This window comes from Chaetodon auriga, chromosome 5 (assembly GCF_051107435.1).
Source record: "Chaetodon auriga isolate fChaAug3 chromosome 5, fChaAug3.hap1, whole genome shotgun sequence".
NCBI lineage: Eukaryota > Metazoa > Chordata > Actinopteri > Chaetodontiformes > Chaetodontidae > Chaetodon > Chaetodon auriga.
The window spans coordinates 29,295,196-29,322,500 of record NC_135078.1 but is presented as its reverse complement, the minus strand read 5'-3'; the positions used below and the strand labels follow the sequence as shown (position 1 = coordinate 29,322,500).

At 47.9% G+C, this 27,305-nt stretch overlaps 2 protein-coding genes across 2 annotated transcripts in view; both read left to right on the top strand.

Annotated features, from left to right (window-relative positions):
* The window catches only part of LOC143320303 (bile salt-activated lipase-like), a 10,336-nt gene extending 3,599 nt beyond the window's left edge, over window positions 1–6,737 (top strand). The window contains exons 4-12 of the mRNA XM_076729806.1: window positions 1–57; window positions 2,049–2,179; window positions 2,825–2,932; window positions 3,043–3,166; window positions 4,431–4,614; window positions 5,353–5,556; window positions 5,805–6,002; window positions 6,347–6,454; window positions 6,653–6,737. The exon at window positions 1–57 is cut by the window's left edge and continues 141 nt beyond it. Of these exons, the coding sequence (XP_076585921.1) occupies window positions 1–57; window positions 2,049–2,179; window positions 2,825–2,932; window positions 3,043–3,166; window positions 4,431–4,614; window positions 5,353–5,556; window positions 5,805–6,002; window positions 6,347–6,454; window positions 6,653–6,737 (1,199 nt within the window). The remainder of the gene's footprint in view (window positions 58–2,048; window positions 2,180–2,824; window positions 2,933–3,042; window positions 3,167–4,430; window positions 4,615–5,352; window positions 5,557–5,804; window positions 6,003–6,346; window positions 6,455–6,652) is intronic.
* Window positions 6,738–7,650: 913 nt separating this feature from the next.
* dok2 (docking protein 2) lies at window positions 7,651–20,406 on the top strand. Its single transcript, XM_076731689.1, has 8 exons — window positions 7,651–8,473; window positions 9,416–9,553; window positions 9,690–9,857; window positions 13,035–13,143; window positions 15,953–16,122; window positions 16,263–16,535; window positions 16,925–17,059; window positions 19,028–20,406. Exons 1-8 carry the CDS (start codon window positions 8,414–8,416, stop codon window positions 19,835–19,837), a joined length of 1,863 nt encoding a protein of 620 aa, XP_076587804.1. The 5' UTR covers window positions 7,651–8,413; the 3' UTR covers window positions 19,838–20,406.
* The last annotated feature ends 6,899 nt before the right edge of the window (window positions 20,407–27,305 follow it).

The window sequence follows — 27,305 nt, the reverse complement described above, 5'->3', positions numbered from 1 at the left end:
TGAACTACAGAGTCGGTGTGATGGGTTTCCTGAGCAGCGGAGACGAACGACTGCCAGGTCTGCACCAGCACACCAGCACCATCACCACTGATCCTCCATTAATGAGCTGTCAGCTAACTGATTGTTCAGTGTCCGAACACAACATGTTTTCTAACTGGTCACAAACTAAAGCAGGTAAGTGATCACCTGGATGAGCTGACACATTACCACCTGTAGAGACTCTACCGCCTGCTACACCAGGTCGAAATTCACCCGCAGTTCAAGTCAGCACAAAGGGTCCATTTGTGGGGTCAGATCTGAGACGATCCGGTGTGTTTGTGTGCCCGCTGGTCATTTCCCAGCATGCATGTGATCAGAGCTGCGGTGTGTTTGCTGTCTTATCAGTGTGTTAGCAGATAAACTGCGCATGTTAGCTCAGCTGCTCAATGAGCCTCAGATATTATGAGCTGGACAAAAGTTTGCTGGAGTCACAGAGGGTGAGGGTCACAGGTGTGGTTCAGGTACCAGTTGGAGGTTTTGACAGTATCCACCTTCATTGAAGTGTCATCATGTTTGTCTTCGTCCTCTGTCCTCACTGTGGAGTTTGTTGGGTACCAGATGTCGTTTATCTCAGTGTGAGTCAGTTGACACACTCCAAGACCGTTTCCACCCCAGGAACCTCTCAAAGAACCCACAAAGCTTTCTGGGAACCTAAGAACTTAATGTTAAAGAACTCGCTGTGTTGAGGGAAGTTCTTTCCAATGATCCAGGAACGAACACAGTGGAGTTTGATGTATTGATAATAATTAAAATATTGTAATAATAAGAATAAACACGTTTGATTGATGACAAAGGGTTAACGAGTGATTGAAACCAAAACACAATCCAGGCTCAGAATCATGGGGCAGACAGTGTCACCCCACGTCCAGGTCCAGGTCCAGGTCCAGGTCCAGGTCCAGGGCTTGAACTGTGCTGTAATGATGTTTTGTTTGGTGAGTTTTTGTAATGTCTCATCTGTTCTTTCTTCAGTTTGATGCTCTAAACTCTAGGAGGCGCTAAAGGACACATCTGACAACCCTTTAATGGGTTTAACAAGTATTTCACGTTATTTTTTAACGTTTTATGCTGGTGGAGGTACTTCAATATCTGTTGTGTTTGTGTACTTCTTACTTCAGTGTTTTTGGGCTCAGTGGTACCACATTATCTCTGTATGTCTCCTGTTGAATTTTCCACTCTGGTGAGGAGATGAGTGTGGAGGTGGAGAAGGTGGGTGAGGTAGGAGGTGGCCTGGCTACGGATGGTTCCATTTTGGATCCGGTTCCATGTGTTCTGGTTCTGGATTCATAAAGCTCTACAACCAACAAGTTCCATATTGACTCTGTGATTCCTGACGCTCTCAGATCATCTCTCCATAAAGGAGCAGCAGCTCTTAACCAAACATGGCCGACCACCTTCATGACAACCTTTAATAGGAGGTGGCAGCCCAACACCCTTTCAGCTCAGTCTCTGTGGTTTAGGTTTGATGCTGAAGTTCATCAGGGACTGTGGATGATGATCCTGCAGGTGGATTCTGGAGACTGGAGCTTTTTGAGGAAGTCAGCCTGCAGTGGTAGAAAGTCAAACATGTTCCCAGTGTGCAGTTTGTGTCCGTGAAGGTTCTCATTCATCCGGGTCAGGGTTCTTTGTGCCTTAACTCTGCTTCTGTGAACCTTATGGATGAAATCTGAAGGTGTAGCTGAGGTATGGAAGGTGTAGCCTCAGTGCGATATTGCTGCTTTCTGTGGACAATGTGGTTCTTCTTGTTTCATCAGACTGTGACCTCCAGTGAGCACTGGGATGGTCTGCAGCGTGATGAGGGTCACAACCTCCCAGTCTGAGGTCAGCATACTGGAAACCAGTAGCTGAGTCATTGTCCCTGGTGACGGATTAACTGTCCCAGTTGATGGAGTTAAAAATTTAGGCTAGCTTTACACCAACATCCACAATCAGTTTTTGAACAGGGACAGTTTTATATTGAACTCCTCTGCTGACATCAGAGACAGTAAATAGGTGATTGTTTTACCTGTCAGGTAACTACGGTCTGTGGGATCAGCATGCTGCCATCTCCTGGGTCCACAGGAACATCAAGGCTTTCGGAGGAAATCCTGACAACATCACCATCTTTGGCCAGTCAGCTGGAGCCGCCAGCGTCAGCTTCCAGGTCAGAGGTTAAAACACTGGGTTAAGTATCGGCGTCTCCATGAAAACAGATGCATGGTTCCTCCAGTCGCCGCTTACAGGGTCCCAGCAGTGAGCTTCTGCTGGCACTGAACCGGGAGGAAGGTTTGAATGTTTACTGCACATTATAGAGTACATTCAGAATCATAACCGTGAATGTATTGAGTATTGAGATGAGGTGAAACGGTCAGGTGACTTCAGGTACAGCAATATAACACATGCAAGTCATCCCTGAGGACATCTATGAACTCTTTGACTTAAGATAGACAATATGATGGTGGGAGGACAACCAGAGGAAGCCCTCACAAGCAGGGGGGAGCATGCAAACACCTCACAGAAGGGCCCCAGCTGGGCACTGAACCAGGACCCTCCAGCTGCTGGAGTCAGTTTGTCTTACTGACTCCTGACTTGTTACGTCGTGAATGTGTAAACAAGAAAAACAGAATGATCACAGATGATTCTGACTCGCTGAGCATTGTTGCTGTTGTCCTTTTTAACCTTTCATCACCTTTAGTTGTTCGACTTCCATACAAATGAGAACAATGAGGTGGTGACACACCTGAATGAATCTGACCGTGCTGACGGTTGTCTACCTGTCTGTCTGTCTGTCTACCTGTCTGTCCCTCAGATGCTGTCTCCCTACAGTAAAGGGTTATTCCGCAGAGCGATCACACAGTGTGGCGTGGCCCTCAGTCCCTGGGCCCTGCAGAGGAACCCCATGGCTCTCACCAAGAAGGTCCACAAAACGCTGCTGCTGCTCCGACCGAACGTGATCGGACTTTGGATCAAACTGATTTTGTTTCCAGCTCCTCGTCGTCATCAAACTCTTTTGTTTTGTTTCTGCAGATCGCCCTGAAAGTCGGCTGTCGGAGAAGCAACGAAGACGAGATGTTAACGTGTCTGAAGATGAGCGACCCGGTTGGACTCACCATGGCCGGAAAAATCGATGTGCTGCTTCTTCTGGGAAAAGGTCAGAACAGCCGGAACCAACAAAACCACTGAAAACTGAAAGCTCTCATTGTGATTAAAGCCGCATTGACCAGGTGTGGACCAGCAGAGGGCAGAATTTAGACCCCAAAAAACAAACAAGTCCACCTGTCAGGTGTCAGCCAGTCCTCAGCTGGTTCGGTCAGGTCTTCTCAGGTAAAGCTGCAGGCTCAGCTGTTGATTCTCAGTGAGGGTCGACAGCAGCACTTTTATTATCACAGAGAAATGTGAGCCGCTGACACACTGATCAGCAAGACCTGAAGAAACCTTTCTGTCAGAGTTTTACGCTCTCTTCAGTTTTTCAGATGATGTGACTGATTTTAATTCTTAATAGAAACAGGTTCAGTTTGTAAGAACATGTTTTTTCTCAGTTTTTATTCTCAGATTAAAACTGTTTTTTCTTTTCCAAAAAAGTTCATTTTGACAAGAATCCTCACTGTGACGATACATCATGTGTCCTCAGCTCTTCTCTCCTCTTTAATCCCACCTGACACGCTGCTGAAGATGAAGCGTCATCATTTGAGAGGCCAGCAGCAGCTAATGGCTTCACTCAACGCAGCGAGATTTATTCATTCATTTAAGGTTATCTTGTTCACATTAGTCAGACTGGAAGCTGACATGTGGACACGCACCGAGCAGGAAGACAAATCATCCAATGAGAAAGCTGCATGGAGGCAGTGAGAATTCGTACTTGCACCTGCTGACAAATGATTGGATGAAAGGAAAATAATCAGTTCTTTGAGATGACCGACCGGTCGTCCACCTGAACCGTTTCGTCTCGTCTTTGCTCGTCAGGACGTAATGAAACTGGATTGATATTGATTTTGTCAGATGTTGCAGTTGGAGGTAATGATTTTATTGGTGGCAGCAGCTTGTTGATGGCTGCTGGTTAATAAGAAGTGTTTATGAAATGCTATAAATCACCATTTTACACTCCTTCGAAAAGACCAGCAGATTCTGCAGCTGCTCGCTGTCGACAACGTCACGTCGTCTCTCTGCTAAAACCACCTGCTAATGCTAATGTGTGATGGTGATGATGTCAGATATCCTCTGACGTCATTTTTAACATCACAGCGCTGTGAACTGTGGGTAATATCCTCCAGAAGGTCAGCAGACATATGTAAAGTGTGCAGAAAATGTTTTTAAAAGCTGAGCAGAGAGCTCTGAAACACTTCTTGGACCTGGTCCCTGGTGGACTCCTCCAGAAAGGGGGACGTTCTATCTCAGTCTCTCTGTCGTCCCTGCAGGTGTGGTCATGGATCTTCTTGAACTTGCTCCAGTGATCGATGGGGATTTTATTCCAGATGAGCCCAGTCAGCTGTTTCACAATGCAGCTCAGGTTGACTACCTGGGCGGGGTCAACAGCATGGACGGACACATCTTCGCTGGAGTCGACGTTCCTTCTATCAACATGAAAAACGTCACAACTGTGTGAGTACTTTTAGCTCCTATGAAACTAGACCAGGAGAGCACAGGACCAGATACCGGACCCAAGGACAGCTCATACCGAAAGATTAAACTAAACTCAAAGATTTATTGACACCGATATTTAATACTGTGAATGAAGCTGAGATTGTAGTTACGGTCCAATAGAGGAACAACAGAAACTGTGCTGAAGGGGATCAGGAGATGCCCCACAGTTTGGTTTCAGTCCCATAATGAGCAACACAAGAGTATTAACAAAACTTAGTTCAGTTTGCAAAATCCACCTGGAGTCACACCATAAGCTGCTGTGTATAATAAGAACATTCACCGAGCTGAAAACCAACTCTATCAACATCTGACTGGGCTGAAATACCACTGGTTCCAGTACACTAAATATGGAGCTACAGCCAGCAGATGGTTAGCTTAGCTTAGCATAAAGAAACAGGGGGAAACAGCTAGCCTGGCTCTGCCCAAAGGTAAGAACACATATTTTCTTAGCAGCATCTCTAAAGCTGGATCCCAGCCAGGTCTGAGCATGCAGGCCGGTTCTGGTTCAGAGCTGGGACCTGGACTCAGACCAGAGTTCTTGACTTGATTCTGCTGCTTTCTTCATCACAGGTAACGAATGAATCCTGTAACCAGGCAGCCAATTCAGACTGTGATTTTTCCAGATCAAGAGGTAAACTGTTGTGATCAGGATAAGAACTGGTGTTCTGTTTGTGTTACCTGGACGTTTCTCCTCAGAGAGCAGGTGAGGGGTCTGCTGGCCGGTCTGACCAAAGAGAAAGGGAACGCTGCCATCGACTCAGCCTACAGCGTCTACACGTCTCACTGGGGTTCAGTTCCGGAGCAGGCGGGGGTGAAGAAGACGGTGGCTGACATCGAGACTGACTTCCTGTTCCTGGTTCCTACTCAGACCGCCCTCCAGCTCCATGCCAGCAACTCCAGGTCAGCTCTGAATGGTCCAGTGAGCTGCTTTAAAGTCTTGAAGTTTCCTGTTTGTGATGGATGCAGACAGAGCAGATCTCTGGACGTGGGAGTAGAACTTTGAAAATGTAGATTTATTGTTTTAAAGTGGTGCAAGTCCAGCGTGTCAGGCTGGACTGACTTCCAGAAATCTGTGTGATGAGACAGAGCTCGTATTTAAAACTGACCGGAGTGCACCTGTCCTGTGTGTCCTGATGTTTGTCCCTCAGTGGAGGACGTACCTTCTCCTACCTGTTCAACATGAAGACTCGTATCCCAGGATTCCCTCGCTGGGTGGAGGCGGAGCACGCTGAGGACCTCCAGTATCTGTTTGGTAAACCCTTCTCCACCCCGCTGGCCTACTTTCCCCGACACCGAGACCTGTCCAAAGACATGATCGCATACTGGACCAACTTCGCCAGGACCGGGTAAAGTCCCAGCATGCACTGCAAACACTGGTCTTTACTGGTCTTTACTAGTCCACTGATCCAAACTAGACTGGTCAGCTTAGCTACGAAATGTCTTTGTTTGTCTTCTGTATGTAGTCTGAACTGGTCTGAAGTAGTCTGAACTGAAGTGTTTACAGTGTGCTGAATATTCAAAAATGTCCCAGTTGTGTGTTTGTACCTTCTTTGTAAACTGGTTCAGACTGGTCTGAACTGATATGAACTTAGTTAAGACTAGTCCAAACTGGCTTAAAGTGGTTTCCACTGGTCTGAAATGGTTTGAACTGACCTGACCTTTCTGTTGTAAACTCTCTTCTCTTGCCCAGTGATCCCAGTAGTGGTGACAGCAGAGTCCCAGTTCCCTGGCCCGCCTTCACCAAACACCACCATCCCTACCTGACCATCAACAACAAGATCACCAAGTCCTCCGTCAGGTACTGAACTCCGCTGTGATTCAGCTGCTCTGCTGTCTCTGTAGTGCTTCATCTTCACTGTACTGTGTCAAGCTCTGCTGTCTCGACTCCATTGTTTCTTCTGTTCTTCTGTGTTTGGGGACACGTGGACGATGAGGTGAAGACAGATGATGGTTCACTGGACAGACAGATTGCATTTTGATTGTGTCGTCTCTTCAGATATGACCTGAGATCAGATTACGTCTCCTATTGGACCAAAACCTACAGCAGCCTGCCGTCGGTCCAGAGGGAGGAAGAGGAGTAAGATGAAGAAGAAGAGGATGGAGGGATGAAGATGGAAAGACCTTCCACCTGCCGAGAAGCTTTCCTAATCATTAGTTTTTCTTCCTTTCGCTGGTTTTGATCACTGATGATTACGAACGGTTGTAATTATTCATGAATGTGTGGAGAGAATGGATTACACTAATGAAGTAATTAAACATGGAGGACTTGATCAGAGTCATGACTGCATTACAGTTATTCACCTGCAGTATTTGTACTATAGCTGATCTTTATACTCTGTGCTTTTTATTTCTGAGCACCTTCAAGCCAAAATCAATCAATCGATCAGTTCATCCATCTGTTTCTTGCTGAGGTAGAAAGTAACTAAGTACATTTATTCTGGAACTGTGCTTCACAACAATTTTAAAGTACTTGTACTTTGCTTGAGTATCTCCATTTTCTTTTACTTATGGTGAAATAAAGGCCCTGAAGACGTTTTCACTGCTGGCTGTGATCAGTGACCACAAGGAGCGTCTCTTATTCTAGGATGGTGAAGGAAAGGTCACATTGCTGGTGGTCAAGCTTTTGCTGTCTTGTGCTGTGTACATGTGTATATTTCACTTGTTTCAGATGCTTTTCAAACAGTAATTAGTCTTTTCAACAGATGTAATTAAAAGACAACACTCTGAGGTTTCTGTCAATGCGTTTGAAATGTGCTCCGCTGGTGACGCAGCAGAATCAGGTGAGCTCATTTCATCATTATTTGTGTTGAACAGAGCTCAAAGCTCATTGATTCCAGAGCCCAGAGTGACGAGTGACATCGAACTCAACTCCAAACAGCCTGCAGGACTCAGAGGAGTCATGAGGAGCCACGTCAATCAGAAACAGAGTAAATATGGACCAAATCAGACAAGAACCTCAAGCGTGTCCACCAGGGGGGGCGAGAGACCAAAGAGGACCCAGCATATATTTAAGAATCTATGAAGAAAGAAGGCTGAGAAATAAAAACAGAGAAATGTAACCGCAGAACAAAACGGAAGACGAACTCGAACAAAAGCCTTGAAGTGTGACGAGGAAGGGAGGAACAGGAGTGAAAGAGGAGGTTCACATTCACACGGCCGGTTAGTTCTGCATTACATGTTGCAACAGAGTGAAGGCAGGAAGCAGAGATGACACATTCAACGTCTCTCTGCATCACTGACACCACAGACAGACAGAGAGAGAGGGGAGGAAAGAAAAGAGGAGGTGAACCACAGCCCGGGGAGACGAGAGGGTCCAACCAGTGAACGGGGATAAAAGAAGAAGAGAAAGAAGACAAAACAAAAGGAGGTGAAAGGAGAACAGAGGAGGAGATAAAGGACAAGCTTAGGAAAAGAAGAGAAAGAAAAGGAGTCAAAAACAAAGCAAACAGAAAGGAGGTGAAGAGGAGCAAAGACAAAGCAGAGGGGAAAAGGAGGAGGTGGGACAGAAAAAGAGGAGCAAAAAAGAAGACAGTGGACAACAAGAAGAGGAGGAAAGAGGAGTGACACTTTAAGCAGAAGAGGAAGCACAAAGTCAGAGAGCAGGGTGAGGGGAGGAGGCGAGGGAATCAAGGAGGAAATACAAGAAGGCAAGATAAGGGAGGTAAGGAGGAGACGCCAGAGGAGGAGTGGGAAGACATCGAGGTGAAGAAAGGAGGTGAGGAAAGGGGAGGAAAGGAGGAGGACCTCCAGTGTCGTCATGGAGGAGGACATCAGAAAACAGGGGATGCTCTACCTGCAGCAGCAGAGGTTTGGAAAGGTACGAACACCTGCGTGAACACAGCACAGCACTAACAGCAGAGCTAATGCTAACGCTAACACAGCACAGACGTCTGTACAACATTAATGGACGAGCAGTAACAACAGCAGTGACAGTAAATCAGCAGGATTCAGAGGTTTGACTCACATCACTAAACATGGCTGTTAATTATTCCACTTCAAGGAAAGGCAGTAAAAAAGGAGAAGTATGAAAGTATTTACAACAACAGGAACAGAAACAGTGACAATGACAGGAAGAGGAACAGGAATGATAACAATGACAGGAAGCGGAATAATAACAATGACAGGAACAGGAATGATAACAATGACAGGAAGCGGAATAATAACAATGACAGGAACAGGAATAATAACAATGACAGGAAGAGGAATAATAATAATGACGGGAACAGGAAGAGGAATAATTACAATGACAGGAACAGGAACAGGAATAGTTACAATGACAGGAACAGGAAGAGGAATAATAACAATGACAGGAAGAGGAATAATAACAATGACAGGAACAGGAATAATAACAATGACAGGAACAGGAAGTGGAATAATAATAATGACAGGAACAGGAAGAGGAATAATAACAATGACAGGAAGAGGAATAATAACAGGAACAATGTTTTGGACGTGTCTTTCTGCTGTAGTTGGACTGGTAATCTGGGGGTCGATGGGGATTCACTCTCTCTGGCTGTTTGATGAACTGCAGTTTTTGGACTTCAGTCCTGGACGTTGATGGTTTTGTCTGTTGTCCTGGTCGTCTGTTGTTGCCTCTTCCTGTCCTGTTTGGTGACCAATCCAAGAGTAACGCTTACAGTGTAATTAGCAGCATCAGTGGTTGTTACTCACGGCTCAGGTGCTCACCTGTAACACCTGTGCTGAGTGGTGATCACCTGCAGACTAATGGAACCTGTCCTGCATGTGTCTCTGTGTGTAGAAGTGGAAGCGTGTGTGGTGCGTCCTGTACAGAGAGAGTTCCTGCTCCATCTCCAGACTGGAGTTCTTTGAGTGCAAAGATGGAGGAAGTGTGGAGAAGAGCGACCGAAGTCTACGCAAGCAGCAAGAGCACAAGAAGGTACACCACACTACACTCTACTCTACTCTACTCTACTCTACTCTACTGTACTCTACTGTACTCTACTCTACCCTGCTCTACCCTCCTCAGCTCTTTTCTATTCTACTCTACTCTACTCTCTCCGTGTGTCTCCTAGGTGATCCGTCTGGCGGATTGTATCCGGGTGTCCGAGGTGGAGATGGACAGCTGTCCAAGAGACACGGGACCCTTCCTGATCGAGACCACAGAGAAGATCTATGTGTTCGCTGGAGACAGACAACAGCTGGAAGACTGGACACACAAACTGTGTGAGATCGCCTTCCCTGTGGGTACACACACACACACACACACACACACACACACACACACACACACATGTGCTCACACATACACACACACACACACGCACACACACATACACATGTGCTCACACATACACACACACACACGCACACACACACACACATGTGTTCACACATACACACACACACACGCACACACACATACACATGCTCATGCACACACACACACACACACACACACACACACACACACACACGCACACACACACACACACATACACATGCTCATGCACACACACACACACACACACACACACACACACACACACACTTGCTCATGCACATACACACACACACACACATGCTCATGCACATACACGCACACACACACGCACACACACATGCACACACACACACACACACACACACACACACACACACACACACGCACACACGCACACAGAAACAGTACAAACACTCACATTTACAAAGTTTTAGCGTTTAGCTTCTAAAACTGTCCTTTGGGGAAGTTCTGCTCGCTTGAGACGCTGCAGTGACTTCCTGTTCAGATGGTTGTGACCTCTTGATTGGACGGTTTGACACCAGCTGACTTGTGTGTTTATTGTTAAACGGATTTTCCGGCTTCGTCTTCACATGAAATAAGTAAAAACACGACACAAACCCTGAAACCACCGATGATCACACGACAAACTTTTCACCTGCTGTCTGAGACTGTTCAGGTGTTGTTGGTCTGTGATGGTAAAATGGAGGCGGCGTTGAATTCAGTGCTCGTGTTTCCGACTGATGTTTTTAAGCTGAACCAGAAAGAATTCAGGTTCACCTGCTGACCTGCAGCAGAATCCAGACTACGTTCAGTCGCCGCTGGTCGACACGCAGCTCGCTAAAAGGCCACCTGACATCACACAACAGTCATCAGGTCAAATGGTGGCGTTGTTACACAGGTAACAGGTATGTCAGAGGTTGACCTCAGGGCCGCTGAGTCCCCACTCTGATCACATGGCGATGTGGTGGTTACTGGAGGTGTCACAGGTCTGAAGTTTTTCTACTGCTTTACTCTAAAGTACACCGTGGTGACACGTACTGATGGTGACAATACCACAAACTGTGACTGTTACTGCCATGAGCAGCGTTTTCAGAGTGACCCTGAATGCAGCACAGCTCTCCTGTCTCTGTCAGGACAGTTCATCAAAGACAAGCCTGCACCTCATTAGAGCTGTCCACACATGCTGGGGACAGCGTCCAGTGAGAGCACAGGTTTCAGACTGAGGACATGTCAGTGGACGCATTTCATTTACTTTTCTTTATTAAATTGTTTAATTGGTTTTTCTGTCTTTATGTCACCTAAGTTCTGTCTTTGTTCTCACTGTGATGAATAGAAACGGCGTCAAATGACGTCTTCAGCTTTTAACATCAGACAAACTGAGTTTAAGGATGAAACAAACACATTTAAGGTGGAAATAAGGAGTTCAGGAAGTCGACCTGTTTGAATGGACGACGTCCGTCAGCTGACCATGAAAAGGAAAGAAGTCATGTTTGAGCTGACTGAAGAGGAAACTCTCCCCGAGGTTAAATAAATAAAGTTGGTCTTCATGGAAATGTGTCCCTCACTCCGTCAGATCACTTTGCTTCATGATCAAGCTGGAGCTTCCGCAAGTGTTTCAAACAGGATGTGTTCAGAATAAAAGCACGTTAACGTGTTGAGGACAAATTTAAAACAAAGCGACAGTCGAGGAGAACAAACAGATGGAGTTTCTGACTGCGTTCAAGCTAAAAACTGTTGGTGTGGTTATAAACAGCAGGGTGACGACAGAGAGCGACACTCCTGAGTCACAGCTCACTTCCTCTGTGTGACAGGAAAGACAAACAGCCAATCAGACGGCAGCTTCTGTCTGACACATCACCTGTAACATCTGAGTGAAGAAGAAGAAGAAGAAGACCTTCACAGGAAGTGTTGAACTGCTTCATATTCATGATTTAATGTGTTTTTACACTGAAGTCAAACTGCAGAGTCCAGTATGAATGGAGATGGAGGTGATGGAGGTGTTGGAGGTGATGGAGGTGATGGAGGTGATGGAGGTGTTGAAGGTGATGGAGGTGTTGGAGGTGATGGAGGTGTTGGAGATGATGGAGGTGTTGGAGGTGATGGAGGTGTTGGAGATGATGGAGGTGATGGAGGTGTTGGAGGTGATGGAGGTGTTGGAGGTGATGGAGGTGATGGAGGTGTTGAAGGTGATGGAGGTGATGGAGGTGTTGGAGGTGATGGAGGTGATGGAGGTGTTGGAGGTGATGGAGGTGTTGGAGGTGATGGAGGTGATGGAGATGATGGAGGTGTTGGAGGTGATGGAGGTGATGGAGATGATGGAGGTTTTGGAGGTGATGGAGGTGTTGGAGGTGATGGAGGTGTTGGAGGTGTTGGAGGTGATGGAGGTGTTGGGGGTGTTGGAGGTGTTGGAGGTGATGGAGGTGATGGAGGTGATGGAGGTGTTGAAGGTGATGGAGGTGTTGGAGGTGATGGAGGTGTTGGAGATGATGGAGGTGTTGGAGGTGATGGAGGTGTTGGAGATGATGGAGGTGATGGAGGTGTTGGAGGTGATGGAGGTGTTGGAGGTGATGGAGGTGATGGAGGTGTTGAAGGTGATGGAGGTGATGGAGGTGTTGGAGGTGATGGAGGTGATGGAGGTGTTGGAGGTGATGGAGGTGTTGGAGGTGATGGAGGTGATGGAGATGATGGAGGTGTTGGAGGTGATGGAGGTGATGGAGGTGATGGAGATGATGGAGGTTTTGGAGGTGATGGAGGTGTTGGAGGTGTTGGAGGTGATGGAGGTGTTGGGGGTGTTGGAGGTGTTGGAGGTGATGGAGGTTTTGGAGATGATGGAGGTTTTGGAGATGATGGAGGTTTTGGAGGTGATGGAGGTGATGGAGGTGTTGGAGGTGTTGGAGATGATGGAGGTGTTGGAGGTGATGGAGGTGTTGGAGGTGATGGAGGTGATGGAGATGATGGAGGTTTTGGAGGTGATGGAGGTGATGGAGGTGTTGGAGGTGTTGGAGATGATGAAGGTGATGGAGATGATGGAGGTGTTGGAGGTGTTGGAGGTGATGGAGGTGATGGAGGTGATGGAGATGATGGAGGTTTTGGAGGTGATGGAGGTGACTGTTGAATCCTGTGTGTTTGTGTGTAGATGAGCTGGACGGAGCAAAGTGTGAAGAGACGCAGCCTGCAGAGAGGAAACAGAGTGGACCAAGAGGAAGGAATGGAGGACAACTCCCTGTACAGCGGCAGAGAGACAGGTACACATGTCTGTCCCCCTGTCTGTCTCCCTGTCTGTCCCCCTATCTGTCTCCCTGTCTGTCCCCCTGTCTGTCTCCCTGTCCCACAGTCCCTTCATTACAGTTCAGAAACATTTAAAAATTCTTTATGAATGAACTTCCTGATATTTGGCCATGCAGACATGAAGAACGGCCGAAGATAAAAGTCTTGAAAGATTTTGAAGGTTTTGAAGGTTTTGAAGGTTTTGAAGGTTTTGAAGGTTTTGAAGGTTTTGAAGATCTCATGTTTCGTCGTGTTTCTGCAGCAGTTTTCACTGCAGTCATGACTTCCTGTCACACCTCAACCAAACCTCACTTCCTACGTCTTACCTCACACTTTTCCCTTCACGGCTAAATTTAGCAGCATGCAGCCGAAAAGAAGCATCAGTCTTTGCAACACACACACACACACACACACACACACACACACACAGAGTTAGTGTAACGTGTTATTGTGACACTGTGTTCATTAACGTTCTCAGAGGTGGAAAAAGTACTCATCATTTACTGAAGTAAAAATACTCCACATCTTAATTAAGTAAAAGTACAGCAGTACAGTCAGCGTCATGCAGTAAAAGTACAGCAGTACAATCAGCGTCATGCAGTAAAAGTACAGCAGTACAGTCAGCGTCATGCAGTAAAAGTACAGTGTCTGACCTCTGATTCTCTGTGACTTCATCAGTTTGTTCATACTGAAGCTTCAGTGTCAGAGCAGCATGTTGGGGTTGGAGCTGCTGCAGGTGGAGGTACCTTAAATACTTCATATACTGTCAGCTTGTCACTGAGTGGTCGGCCCCTTCAAAGGATCAGCAGATCAATCTGAGGGTTTGTCACATGACTCAGACTCAGGTTCCTCAGACAGAAGCAGCTGAAAACTGGTTCATGGATTGTTTGTAGAACTCTGAGAGTCCAGAGACTGATGTGGAGAAACTTTGTGAGAAACTCAAACAATCATTTGACTGATCACCAGCTGATCACCGGCTGATCACCGGCTGTTCACCGGCTGTTCATGAGCTGATCACCGGCTGATCACCGGCTGATCACCGGCTGTTCGTCAGCTGATCAGCGGCTGTTCATCAACTGATCACCAGGTGTTCACAGGCTGTTCATCAGTTGATCACCGGTTGTTTGTCAGCTGATCGCCGGCTGTTCGTCAGCTGCTCACCGGCTGATCACCTGCTGATCATCAGCTGATCACCGGCTGTTCACAGCCTGTTCACAGGCTGTTCATCAGCTGATCACCGGCTGTTCGTCAGCTGATCACCGGCTGATCACCTGGTCTCGACCTTGAGCTGCTGCCGGCTGATATTTGCACGAATGTGAAACCTGAGTCACTCTGAGGACGATCCAGTGGAAAGCTCGTATCTGCAGCTCAGTTAACTTCTACGACTCATGAAGGATTTTTCACTGTGCTTGTGATACTTTTACTGACGTCATGTATTTGTACTCACACTCCTTCTGTGGTCGAGCTGTCAGTGTGTTGTTGTGTAGTGGAAACTTGTGCGTTTGTGTGTATGTGTGTGGTGTCGCAGGGTGTTGCAGTGCTGCAGTGACCAGCGGCTGCAGGACGACCAGCTTTTATCTTGACGGGACAAACTTCCTGTTTCTCTACAGGAAGTTAAAGCGAACGTGGTCGCCGTTTAGCACTGAACTCTCTGCGGTTTGATGCTTTCTGCAGTCGGTCGAGTCTCTTGTTTAAATTCCTCCTCTGCTGGTTCTTACGTGAGCTGCTGCTCTGATTTGACTTCATATTTAGTTGCTGGTGACTGTGATGAAATGAGGTCAACCAGAACGCCGCCTTCTAACGATGGACTGTGTGTACAAAGGCTGACGGTTGGATAGAGCGCGGTGGACGTCCTGCAGGCCGAGTCCTCACAGTTCAACCACATTCAGAAACCCTCAGAAATCTGTCCACGGACGGCTTTAAGACTCAGAGGTCGACGCTTTTCATTGATCTCACCTGATTTTTATCACAGCTGATGTTAAACTGCTTTTCTGTTAAAAGACAAAAATCTGATCAAAGCATGAAGAAAAATATGAGAAAACAGACAAAAGCATGAAGTCAGACATGAAGCGTGTGTTTCATCGAGGTCACCGTGAAGCTCCTGAAGCTGCTACTGTTTCCCCACATCCTCAAACACCTGCAGCACACACACCTGTGTATGTGTGTGTGTGTGTGTGTGTGTGTGTGTGTGTGCGGTTTCCTCTGTCACACATCTGAGAGCTGCTGCCGTCACTTAGTTTAACGTCAGATCACATGTTGATCTGTCATCCTCCTCCTGTGTCGTGACGCGTTCACAGCCTGCGTTTCCCTCCGTAAACGAGACGTCTAACACGTGACGAGTGGCTGTGTGCGTCCTCACTGCTGGCTGGCTAGCACGTTAGCGCTTAGCCGCACACAAAGACTTTGAGTTTACTGAAATCAAAGACAAAGAAAGTGAGAAGCTGAAACCATCGAAAGACTAAAGTCAGGATTCATCGATCATCAGAAGAGTTGTTGATCAAATTTCTCGAGATCGATGAACCGGAGATGACGTCAGCTAACCAGCAGCGAGCCACTAGCCTGCAGGGCGATGCTCTCAAATGAAAAATCACTTAGGAAGAAACAACACTTAAGAAAGAATAAAAGATTCACTTTGATTCATTTCACAGAGAAAAGCAGAGAATTGTCGCCATGAAGAAGCTGAAAGAAGGAAACTTTATCAATTCTTAGTGTTTCTGTGGATCGACCAGCAGCAGATGACGTGTGTGTGTGTGTGTGTGTGTGTGTGTGTGTGTGTGTGCGTGTCAGTGCGTGACTTCAGGGTGTGTGTTAGGAGGACGGAGGCGTCTGATCGCTGCAGACTGAAAGGAGACGGCGTCCTGCGAGCGGACGTGGACGCTCTTCACCTGATTGATAAGACGGGAGACATTTTGTTCACCTGGCCGTACAGGTACCTGCGGCGCTTTGGACGAGACAAGGTGACACACACACACGCACACACAGTCATCCATCGCTGAAATCTTTTTTCTGCATTTGTCGTCCTGTTGTGGACAGTCGCCATGGTTACCTGTTTGGTCCACAGCGTCCACGTGACTCTGATGGTCGTCCTCTCTTTCAGTCCACCTTCTCCTTCGAGGCCGGGCGGAGGTGTGACTCCGGCGAGGGCAGCTTTGAGTTTGACACCAAACAGGGGAACTTCCTGTTTCAGGCCGTGGAAGCCGCCATCAACCTGCAGCGGATCTCCCTCCCCCACCGGCAGACCTCTGGGGGGGGCCAGGCGAGTCCAGAGACGCCCCAGGACCTGAACCTGCCGCCCCTGCCTCTGGTCCAGAACAGGATGCCACCACTGCCTCAGCCACGCAGCCACATCCCACAACCCCCCGCTGCTCAGGTCAGCTCCACGGCAGAGCTTCACAGTAAAGTCATGACTTTTAGGACACAGCCAGAAGTTTCAAAATAAAGTCTGAATCCTTCAAATCTATCAGGGCTGTCAGAGAACAGAGACATAACACCTAAAGAGACAAAGCTCAGACGTGATTTGGAGTTTTCCTTCAACTAAAATCCTCCATCTTTAAATTCTGGAACAATAAATCTGAAATCTAAACATTGACAAGAGAAGAAAGGCCGAACTTCATTTCCCATAAATCCACAGGAAAAACATCCGAAAACGTCAAACTGTTAGACTTCAGCATTTCTTTCTGTTATTTATTCCTGCTTCATCGGCTTCAGTCGGCTGTCGATGGCGCCGAGAATCAGCCGCTGACCGTTTTCTGTCCGCAGGCGGCGGACGACGTGTACAGCATGGTGACCGAAACGCCAAGCCAGATGATTCCTGTCAAGGACAAGGAGAGCTCCACCGCCGCACATCAACATCAACAACAACAACAACAACAACAACAACATCGCCCCCTGCTGGTAGGAAACACACACAACACACTGTTCATCACGTCATCATGCTTCAGGTGGACATTATGATGTTTATGTGTGCGTGTGTGTGTGTGTGTGTGTGTGCACGACTGAGTCCGAATACGACAGCGTGTGTGTTCGTAAACATGCAGTGGTGCAGCCCCTACTTAAAAAACCTGGCCTTGATCGCTGCGTCTCGGCCAACTTTAGGCCCATCTCTAAGTTGCCTTTTATTTCTAAAATCTTGGAGAAAGCTGTCCATGCTCAGTTAAAACCCTTCCTGGAGGAGCAGGGTGTCCTGGAGGTCTTTCAGTCCGGTTTTAAAACCCTGCATAGTACCGAGTCGGCTTTATTAAGAGTTTTTAATCATATCCTTCGGCTAATGACTCTGGTGACCTGGTAATTCTGGTTCTGTTGGACCTAATGGCAGCTTTCGACACTGTGGACCACAACACCCCGGTGGCTCGGCTACATCACCTAGTGGGCATCTGTGGTACTGCACCGGAGTGGTTTAACTCTTATCTGGCTGACAGGAGTATGAGTGTAAGCCTTCCAGCTCTGCTCCACTGCTGTATGGGGTTCCACAGGGGTCGATTTTAGGGCCCCTGCTCTTCTCTCTGTACTTACTCCCTCTGGGCTCCATCCTCAGAAAGCATGGCGTCTCGTTTCATTGTTATGCTGATGACAGTCAGATATATGTGCCACTGAAAAAGAAAACGCCTTCTCCCTCACACCACTTCTGTCATGTCTTGAAGACATCAAAGCCTGGATGGCCTTGAACTTCTTAAATTTCAATGAGAAAAAAACAGAAGTGATGGTGTTTGGCCCCAGTGGCCCTTGTGAACCCCCCCGTTGACTCGGGCCCTTTGGCAGGCTATGTTAAGCCGACAGTTTCAAACCTTGGTTTTAAGATGGACAGTGATTTTAGATTGGATCGGCAAATTAGTGCTGTAGTGACATCCAGCTTTTTCCAGATTAGGCAGCTGGCAACGGTGAAGCTTTTTCTTGCACAACAGCACTTTGAAACAGTAATCCATGCCTTCATCACATCTCGGCTGGATTACTGTAATGCACTTTATTTTGCAGTCAGCCAGTCCTCCCTCGCGCCTCCAGCTGGTGCAAAACGCAGCCGCTCGCCTCTTAACTGGGGTGCGTAAGAGGGAGCACGTCACGCCCATCCTGGCCTCCCTCCACTGGCTGCCTGTGCACTTCAGGGTCCATTTTAAGATTCTTTTATTTGTTTTTAAGTCCTTACATGGTCTCGCCCGCCCTACCTCTCTGAGCTCCTTCACCCCTGTGCTCCTGCTCGGTGCCTCAGGTCAGCTGATCTACTGCTCCTGGAGGTACCGAGGTCAAAGAGAAAGCTCAGAGGGGACAGAGCCTTCTCTGTGGAGGCTCCTACATTATGGAATGAGCTTCCGTTGCTCATTAGACAGATTAGCCCCATCACCGTCCACTGTTAAAACTCGTCTTAAAACCCACTTTTATTCCTTGGCTTTCAACCCCACAGAAGACTCTGCCTTGTTTTAGTGTTTTATGGCTTGCTTTTATTTATTGTTTTATTGTTTTTGATTGTTTTAAAAACAATAAAACATTCATTTTAGTGTTTATTTCTGTTTTATTTTACTTATTTTATTGTTTTGTCTATTTATGTACAGCACTTTGTTTCAGCTGTGGCTGTTTTTAAAGTGCTATATAAATAAAGTTGAGTGGAGTTGAGTTGAGTGTGATGAAGGAACACTGATGTGTTTTAATGGAGATCAACCAGCTGTGATACACTGGACTGTTAGCGGTTAGCAGTTAGCGCTGGTTTGAGTCTGGACATGAAGACAAGAAGGAAAATGCAGAGTAAGGTCAGACTGAGCTGTGAGCTCCTCCTGCTGGACAGTTTCAGTCAGTACAGTCGCTGATGACTGAGTAGATGGATCAATAATTGATCACTGATCGGTTTGTCTCTGTCACCTGTTCTGTCCTCAGTCTCGTCTGGAGCCTCCGGTCGACAAAACGCTGACCGGCGTGAAGAGTCTGACTCTGGACACTCGCGGCGTCCCTGTCCCCCGTAAGAACCAGGTCAAGATGATCTCCAGCTGCCCTCTACCTCACGCCGGCCCTGAGTCGGGCCCCCTCCCGGCCCCGGGCCCCGGCTCCGCCTCCAACCCCCGCCTCAGCCCCAAACTGAGCTCCAACCCTAACCCGGACCAGACGTACTCCCAGATCACCCTGCCGCCCGCCAAGAGAGGCGGCGGCAGTGGCGGCGGGGCTCCCCCCTGCACCCCCCCCCTCATCCCCCAGGATCCAGAGTACTCGCTCCCCTTCGACACCATCGCCATGAACGTCATGACCAGCATCCTGAGCTCCCATCAGACCCACAGAGCTGACTGTGGCGCCGACCCGCTCTATGACAGCATCGACGAGATGAAGATCAGGAACATCTTCCCGAGCGACGTCGACGCGGCCGGGCCGACTTACGGGAAGGTGGAACACATCTACGACGAGCCCGAAGGCTGCGCCGCCGCTCAGAAGCCTCCCCCGTCCCTGTACGATGACCCCGAGGAGATGAGAGGGGACGCCTGGAGGATTATGGGTACAGCTGCTGACCCCAAAGGTCACGAGTACCCGTACAACCCACGGGTGGACGACTACGCCGTGCCCAAACGACCCCAGAGGGTGTTTCAGAGCACCAATGAAGAAGAAGCCGTAGAGGAGGAGCCACAGGAGAAGGAGGAGGAGGAGAGGGAGGAGCAGCAGGATTCACCGTACAACAACGTGATGGTGAAGATGATGTAGACAGGAAGCAGACTCGTCCGCAAGCATTAACCGTTCAGATCAATGAGTCCGCTTTGATATTAGTGATCAATGCTTCCCGAGTCTCCGCCCACGTCCTTCGTCTCTTTGCTGACAAAGTCTGTCAGAAAACACGTCGCTTCCTTTCCTTCTTCACTGCGCCGTGTTTGCTCTTCAGCCCAGTGTCGTCAGATGTCAGAGCGTCCTTAAACGCACCACGGACGCTGTCGCAATCTATTTATGTGTTTAGAGCAAATGACATCGTTTGATTTGAGAAGAAATTAGTTCTTGATATGATTTGATGAATCTGATCTCAGATCAGCTTGAAATATGTAAATGTGCTCGTCCAGCAGAGGGCAGCAGAGCTCAGGACATCCAGCGTTCAGCTACTGAGCAGCCAATCAGCAGAGCCGAAGACATGATCAGAACGTAGTTACAGTCACAAACCTGACTGTAAATTGTGATCATCATCATCATCATCATCATCGTTCTCTTTTATCAGGCTGCTTAAACTGAACTTTGCTCTTTGAATAAATTTGTTTTCTGTTTTGCAGTTTGAGGCTCAAACTTTAATGTTTGAGAATAAATGAAATATTCTGTGAATGGAAGCTGTGAGCTCGGTCAGTGTGTCCTGTCTTCACCGCTGAGCTCTCAAACTTATTTCCAGGGTTTCCTCGATTCACCCAGCAGACATGAGCTGCAGCGTTTCCAACTTCAACACTTCTCCTCCAGATCTGACAGCTTTAACTTCACGTTTGGTTGTTTCAAAATCATTTTCCTTCAGGCAGACATCAGCTGCTCGTCCACACCGTACAAAGAGGGAAACACTGATAAGAGGAGGCTGGTCCAGGGTCAGTTTCATTCATACATCATTAACATACCATGAATGAAATCAGGCTGGTTCCAGATCAGCTCTAAACCATTTCACACACACACACACACACACACACACACACACACAGAGTGAAGTTGTTGGAATTATTGATTACATGTCATAAAAGGCTTAAACACGATAATTATGGGCCGGCTGGAAACTCTGAGTGCTGTCAGATCCGCTCAGACAGTGACTGGATTAAAGGCTGCAGAGCTCAGTGCTTCATCTGGAGGCGGCGGACTCCGCCACTGACCGACTGCTGAGGACACCGAGGATAACAGACTGTTCCAGAAAGTGATCTGAAGATCTCAAACGTGAAAAAAGGATGTGCTGAAGGTTCAAATTGTTTCATAAATATGATCACGACACATCTGACTGTAAGAGGTCGACGCCATCTTTAATTCATGAGCCTCTGACTTTAACCCCTCCCACGGTGAGTGTGTGTGTGTGTGTGTGTGTTAATGGACAACTTGAGGCTTCCTGTTTAACACGGCAACTTAGCATAATTAAAAAGACACACACACACACACAGAGAGCACAGGGACAGTCAGAGCTTAGAGAGAGTACTTTGCTCATTACACCAAGAACCAACCAATCAGAGTCCTCCATTTGACACAAGCACACCTGCACATCAGTGTCGTCCCCCTGTTCCTCTGAATGCAGCCAGTTAAGAAAACACAGCGTCCAGAAAAAGTTGAGTCAGGCTCAACGTCTGCTGCTGTGTTGACCAATCACATGCCACCACTGCGCTCACAAACAAAGATGCTGCGTTTAAACAGTTCAAGTTGGCGTCCATGTTTGTTTTGGTGGCAGGAGACGTGGAGGGACTCTGTTTGCTTACTTTTTTCAACGCAGTAGTGATGGGAATTCCAGCTCTTTTCAGAGCGCCGGTTCTCACGGCTCGGCTCTCATAAAAGAGTCGGCTCTTTTGGCTCCCAAGTGGCTCTTCAGGTTTTTTGTTGCTTAAATTTATTTATTACCAAAATAATGTAAAATTTTATGTAAAATTAATTACTAATGTGCAAAACATAGTTTATATCAAATTTTACTGCATTTCCTGCGGCCTCTCATTTTCTCACCTTTCCAGCATTTTGTCTGTCGCAGCTCTGTGTGTGTGTGTGTGTGTGTGTGTGTGTGTGTGTGCGCGCTGTGTCTGTACCCCCCGCTCCTCCCCCTCCTGCTCAGTGCGTACACACAGAAGCCACCACACATCATGTAGTTGACCAATCACGTGCAGCTTGAATGGAAAAAAAGTCGAGAAAAAACCAAAAAAACCCAAAGCGGCTCCTACTCCGGCTCCAGGCAGGAGCCGGCTCTAAGAGCCGTTTCGTTCACGACCGACGCATCACTACAACGCAGCAGTTGGAGGAAACATCTCATCTACAGGTGTTTCTCAACTTCTCCATGTTTTCATGGTTCATGTTCATCGTCAGCTGAACATCTTCGCTCAGACGAACAACTGGAAGAACGTGACGAGGAAACAAAGAGTCCACGTTCGAGCTCTTCACGGAGGAACGGAGGACTGTCGCTGCTCACCAAGTTCCACGCTGCTGAATGACTGTGATGCTGTCTGACACTGACTGTGCAACCAGCTCTCTCTCTCTCTCACACACACACACACACACACACACACACACACATGCAATGACACTCTTTTTGTTTCCAGCTGAGTGTGTTGTAAGGCCGACAGAGATATGCATGCTGGGATGCCTTTGTGGCCCGCTGAGTCCCTGGGGGGCAGTGTCACTGAGAGTGTGTGTGTGTGTGTGTGTGTGTGTGTGTGTGTGTGTTGACTCACTGGCCTGGAAGCTGAAGGAAACCCTCTCCTCATGAACACCAGAGAAATAAATCAGCGAGATCAAACGTGTCCTACTTCCTGCATGTCCACAGCTCAAATTAGATGACATGGATGAGACAGTGATGTCAGCATGTGGCTTCCACTGAAAGATGAGCTAACAGATAGAAGCTAATAAACAAAGCTAACAGACAGAAGCTCATAAACAAAAGCTAACAAACAGAAGCTAAGATAGAAGCTAACAAATAAAAGCTGACAGATAGAAGCTAATAAACAAAAGCTTACAAACAGAAGCTAACAGATGGAAGCTAACAAATAAAAGCTGACAGATACAAGCTAATAAACAAAAGCTACCAGACAGAAACTAACAGAAAGAAGCTAACCGTTAGGAGCTAATAAACAAAAGCTATATTGTAACGGGGATGTTAAGAACCCAAATGCAGTTCCACCAGAACACAGATGTCATACAGAGTCTCAGACACAAGAATGTTCTGTCCTGATCAACGCTGAGGATCAGGAATTGTTTGTTGGACCAAACAGTCAACAGTAACTGGCAGGATTAGATCCAGGAAATACAGGACGACAGACAGAGTCAAACACTGAAGGCTATTTACCTGGAAGCAGGCGATCAGGGAAGTCAAAGGCAGGCAGGTCTGGTAATGAGGGCCTGATATGCTGCGAAGAACAATCCGGCACTGATTGTGTTGGAGAGCCGCTTAAGTGCTAGGCTGATTGCAATGAACTTCAGGTGTGTGATCAGGTGAGGGGGCAGGTAGATGTGGCTGAGTGAGAAAACCACTGGCAGAGCAGATGAGAAGGTGAGACGACACTGGCAGCAGGTAAGAGGCTGAGTGAATGTGGCACTATATAACACAAGCTAATAAAGAAAAGCTAGCTGACAGAAGCTAATAAAGAAAAGCTAGCTGACAGAAGCTAATAAAGAAAAGCTAGCTGACAGAAGCTAATACAGAAAAGCTAGCTGACAGAAGCTAATACAGAAAAGCTAACTGACAGAAGCTAATAATGAAAAGGTAACTGACAGAAGCTAATAATGAAAAGGTAACTGACAGAAGCTAATACAGAAAAGCTAACTGACAGAAGCTAATACAGAAAAGCTATAACTCTGTAAACGTGTCAAAATGGACCTGTGATATGACATCATTGTGTGTGTGTGTGTGTGTGTGTGTGTGTGTGTGTGTGTGTGCGTGTGTGCGTGTGTGTGTGTGTGTATATGTGAGAGCAGAGGGGATGGGAAATCAGGGATGGAGATACTTGTTTCCATGGCAACCACAGTAAGGATCTGGGCTGCGTCCATGTTGCTGTGGCAACCATATATGCCGGCAGCGGACGGGTTTATGACTGCAATTTAAACACCAAGACAACCACAGAAGAAGAAGAAGAGGGGGAGGAGGAGGAGGAGGAGGATGAGGTAGATTTCTTCTTCTGCTTGTCTTTATTTCAGCAGCACTTTGAGTGATAAATGACTGATTGATTACTTATTGATCAATGACTGTAATGAAAGCAGCAGCGCAATCTTGATGCTCAGTGTTCAGGACGGACAAAGAAAGATGTTTGAGTCAAAGCTCAGTGAAGACAAACACACACACACACACACACACACACACACACACACACACACACACACACAGAGCTTCATGTTCTATATTATGTTGATCCGTTGACTCCGATGAAGGAAATGAAATCAATTCAACAGGAAGAAAAAAACCTAAAGTGAATTAAATGAAAATATATTTAATTCACTTTTCTGCATTTAAGGTTTTTCCCTTTTTTCCTTCATGTGAATGTTTCAGAGACAGATCAGGTGATCGGAATCAGAAATACTTCACTGATCCCGGCGGGTTAGGGGGTCATGGGTAGCTGCTGACAGGCTTAGCGTCCATTCACAGCGTCTGACACTCAGTTCGACGGTCACAGGCAGGAACGACTTCCTGTGCTGCGTCTCGGTGGAATGAGTCTCATACTGAACGTCCTCCTGTGCCTGAACAGCAGTCATGAAGTGGACGGCAGACGTTGTCCTTGATGACACATAACTTGGACAGCATCCACCTCTGACACTGCTGCCAGAGTCCAGCTCCACCCACACACTGTTACTGGCCTCCTGGATCGGTTTGTTCAGCCCGCTGCTCTCAAACTGCAGACCAGACCACCACAGACCAGACCACCGCAGACCAGACCACCACAGACCTGGCCACCACAGACCAGGCCACCACAGACCAGACCACCACCACAGACCAGACCACCACCACCACAGACCAGACGACCACAAACCAGACCACCACCACCACAGACCAGACCACCACAGACCACGCCACCACCACAGACCAGACCACCACAGCCCAGGCCACCACCACAGACCAGACCACCACAGACCAGACCACCACAGACCAGGCCACCACCACAGACCAGACCACCACAGACCAGGCCACCACCACAGACCAGACCACCACAGACCAGACCACCGCAGACCTGGCCACCACAGACCAGGCCACCACAGACCAGACCACCACCACCACAGACCAGACCACCACAGACCAGGCTACCACAGACCAGACCACCACAGACCAGGCCACCACCACAGACCAGACCACCACAGACCAGACCACCACAGACCAGGCTACCACAGACCAGGCCACCACAGACCAGACCACCACAGACCAGGCCACCACCACAGACCAGACCACCGCAGACCTGGCCACCACAGACCAGGCCACCACAGACCAGACCACCACCACCACAGACCAGACCACCACAGACCAGGCCACCACAGACCAGGCCACCACCACAGACCAGGCTACCAGAGACCAGACCACCACAGACCAGACCACCACAGACCAGGCCACCACAGACCAGACCACCACCACCACAGACCAGGCCACCACCACAGACCAGACCACCACAGACCAGGCCACCACAGACCAGGCCACCACAGACCAGGCCACCACCACAGACCAGGCTACCACAGACCAGACCACCACAGACCAGGCCACCACCACAGACCAGACCACCACAGACCAGGCCACCACCACAGACCAGGCTACCACAGACCAGACCACCACAGACCAGGCCACCACAGACCAGGCCACCACCACAGACCAGGCTACCACAGACCAGACCACCACAGACCAGGCCACCACCACAGACCAGACCACCACAGACCAGGCCACCACCACAGACCAGGCTACCACAGACCAGACCACCACAGACCAGACCACCACAGACCAGGCCACCACCACAGACCAGGCTACCACAGACCAGACCACCACAGACCAGGCCACCACCACAGACTCATGAAACACCCTCAGTTGGACCTCATCCTCCTCACAAAGTAGAGACAGCTCTGGACCTTCTTTGGTGTTCTCAGGCAGGTCCAGTTTATTGTCAGTGGACACTCGGGTGTGTAGTGCTCCATTGTCCACACTGGATGGAAACAGGGGCCACTGGGACAGGGTGTCTCTGACACAGGAACTAGGCAGGATGTCTTCCACAGCGCAGGGACCCTTAAAGTCTTAAAGAGTCTTACATGGTCACCTGTGTGGGGATATACTCTGTGACAGTGGATCAGGTGGTGGCCTCACTCACCTCCTCCTCCTCCTCCTCCTCCTCCCAGCCTCCCTGATCTTCACCTTCAGGTCCCTTGTGTCACCTCCTCCCTGTGAACAGAATGCAGTAGTTTTGTCCAGCGCCTGAAGGAAAACACGTCAAACATCCACAGTCACGAACCTGTGATGGTGAACCAGTCTGGTGAAAACTGGCCTGAAGACAGACCCAAAGTCGACTGAAAGCTGGCCTTGGACCACGTGGACTTCATGCTCGGTTTTGGTCTCTTTTCAAAGGAAACATTCAGAATCAGCGTCAGTGCTGCTGAACAACTAACACAAGTTTGAACACTGTGAAATAGACGTTTTTTAGCCTGAATGTTTTTCTGCTTGCAGATGATATTTGGGATTTATTAGCTGGAAATTTAGATCTTAAATATTTATATTCAAGATATTAATACATATATTTTATCTATATATCTTTATATTGAGGCCAGTTGTGACATTTCTCACTTCAAACTGTGTGTGGTATCTCTATTAGCTCTGAAACCCTTGATTTGACGTGCCGGGGCCGTAAATAACCACTGAAGAGGCGTGTCGAGGATTTCATTGGCTGTTCGAAGAGTCAGTCGTCTGCAAATTCAGTTGCGATTGGCTCAGTCACTTCTTTTCAGCTCAGACTGTTATTGGCTGCTCTGGTGGGTAGGCTTCATATGCAGCTCGTGATTGGCTCGTGAAATTTGAAACCTGAGGCTCCTCAGAGGAACTGGAGACAAGATGGCGGCTGCCTGCCAACGTCATAACAGTGACAACGCAGAAGACGATCTGAAGACGAGCTCATCGTCTGCTAATCTGAGAGCTGAAAACACGTTTCTGTGGATTATTTTCCTGTTCTGGACTAAATGTCCTCACTGCACTGGATCGTCTGGATCTTTGTGGACGTTTCTGACTGTTTTTAGTTTTATTGATCTGTGGATCAATGAGAGACGTCAGCGATGAGTCTGTTTAAACCGCTGTTGTCTGCTGTTGGTGTTTATTGATCCTCCTGTTGTGATTGGATCTTAAAGTGGTTTGAATTGATCGATTCGTGTGAATCTGAGCTTTCTGATGGTGTTTGATATGAATAGGAACGTGAACGTTTGTGTCGACAGACGGAAGAAAAGCAAACCACAAGCTGAACCTGTTGACGGAGGTCAGAAATCAGCTGAGCAGTGCGATCGTTTCCTCGTACATCCGGTCGAGGCG

What these genes read in the sequence shown, in the direction of transcription:
- dok2 (XM_076731689.1), top strand. Translation starts at nt 8,414, where the DNA reads ATGGAGGAGGACATCAGAAAACAGGGGATGCTCTACCTGCAGCAGCAG. An exon ending in TGTGTGAGATCGCCTTCCCT is followed by an intron (nt 9,858 to 13,034) that starts GTGGGTACACAC and finishes GTTTGTGTGTAG; the next exon opens with ATGAGCTGGACGGAGCAAAG. An exon ending in GGCGCTTTGGACGAGACAAG is followed by an intron (nt 16,123 to 16,262) that starts GTGACACACACA and finishes CCTCTCTTTCAG; the next exon opens with TCCACCTTCTCCTTCGAGGC.